Source organism: Aureococcus anophagefferens (genome assembly GCF_000186865.1).
Source record: "Aureococcus anophagefferens unplaced genomic scaffold AURANscaffold_14, whole genome shotgun sequence".
NCBI classification, from domain to species: Eukaryota; class Pelagophyceae; order Pelagomonadales; family Pelagomonadaceae; genus Aureococcus; species Aureococcus anophagefferens.
The window spans coordinates 1,074,695-1,076,333 of record NW_008705574.1 but is presented as its reverse complement, the minus strand read 5'-3'; the positions used below and the strand labels follow the sequence as shown (position 1 = coordinate 1,076,333).

At 75.3% G+C, this 1,639-nt stretch overlaps 1 protein-coding gene across 1 annotated transcript; it reads right to left on the bottom strand.

Annotated features, from left to right (window-relative positions):
- Positions 1–949: 949 nt before the first annotated feature.
- AURANDRAFT_16492 (hypothetical protein) lies at positions 950–1,264 on the bottom strand (the record flags this gene model as incomplete). Its single annotated transcript, XM_009040261.1, has 1 exon — positions 950–1,264. A coding segment is annotated over one exon (315 nt), but the record flags the coding sequence as incomplete, so codon positions are not given.
- Between the last annotated feature and the right edge of the window lie 375 nt (positions 1,265–1,639).

Below are 1,639 nucleotides of genomic sequence, written 5' to 3'. Positions count from 1 at the left end.
GGCGGCGTCTTCCGCGGCCTCCGCCGCGGCCGCCCCGGCAAAGGCTGCCTCCGGCAACATGGACCACTTCGCGTCCACGGCGGGCGCGTTCAAGGGCAAGGACCGCGACTTCAAGTCCGCGGGCGCCGCGTCCGGCCCCGACTGGCTGCGCGTCGCCGAGGCGGGAGCCGTCACGACGGAGCAGGAGGCGCCTCTCCCGGCCGGGATCGACACGCGATCGCTCAAGGCGGAGGGTCAGCGCGTCGTCGAAAGCACGCAGGCCGAGCGCGAAGCCGCCCGGGTCGCGGCTCCGGAAACCAGCCTCGAGCTGCCGCGCGTCGCCGAGGCGGAAGCGCCGCAGCTCAAGACCGAGCAGGAGGCGAGCCTCCCGGTCGCGGAAAGGAGGCGCGCGCTCCAAGCAGAGGGCCAGCGCGTCCTGGATAGCAAGTGGGCCGAGCAGGCGGAGCGCGAAGCCGCCTGGACCGCGGCGTCCGTCGCGAGCCTCGAGCGGCTGCGCGTCGCTGAGGAAGCGCGGGCTACCGCGGAAACGCGACGAGCCGAGGAGCTGTCGGCGGCGAAAGCCGAAGCGGAGGCGCGCGAGGCGGCGGAGGAGATCGCGCGCATCAAGGCCGAACAGGAGCAGGCCGCGGCGCTCGCGGCGAAGCAGGCCCAGGAGGCCGCGGAGATCGCGCGACGAGCCAAGGACTTGGCGGCGCGGCGGGCTGAGGCCGAGGCGAACGCGGCTCGCAAGAAGGAAGAGGCAGAGGCGGCGCGGCTCGAGGAGGCCAATCGCCTCGAAGCCGCGCGCCTCGAAGCCGCGCGCGTCGAGGCCGAGCGCGTCGAAGCCGCGCGCCTTGAAGCCAAGCGCGTCGAGGCCGAGCGCGTCGAGGCTTTGCGCCTCGAAGCCGAGCGCGTCGAAGCCGCGCGCGTCGAGGCCGAGCGCGCCGAGGCCACGCGCCTCGAAGCCGCGCGCCTCGAAGCCGAGCGACTGGAAGCCGCGCGCCTCGAAGCTGAGCGCGTCGAGGCCGCGCGCCTCGAGGCTTTGCGCCTCGAGGCCGAGCGTCTCGAAGCCGCGCGCCTCGAAGCCGAGCGTCTCGAAGCCGAGCGCCTCGAAGCCGCGCGCCTCGAAGCCGAGCGCGTCGAGGCCGAGCGCGTCGAGGCCGAGCGCGTCGAGGCCGAGCGTCTCGAAGCCGCGCGCCTCGAAGCCGCGCGCCTCGAAGCTGAGCGCGTCGAGGCCGCCCGCCTCGAGGCCGCACGCGTCGAGGCCGAGCGCGTCGAGGCCGAGCGCGTCAAGGCCGCACGCCTCGGAGCGCGGAAACGCCTCAAAGCCGCTCGCCTCGAAGCTGCTCGCCTCGAAGCCGCGCGCCTCGAAGCTGAGCGCGTCGAGGCCGCTCGCCTCGAGGCCGCGCGCGTCGAGGCCGTGCGCGTCGAGCTCGCGCGCCTCGAAGCCCAGCGCCTCGAAGCCGAGCGCGTCGAAGCCGCGCGCCTCGAAGCCGAGCGCGTCGAAGCCGAGCGCCTGGAAGCCGCGCGCCTCGAGGCCGAGCGCCTGGAAGCCGCGCGCCTCGAAGCCGAGCGCGTCAAGGCCGAGCGCGTCGAAGCCGCGCGCGTCGAGGCCGACCGCCTCCTCGAAGCCGCGCGCCTCGAATTCGAGCGCGTCGAG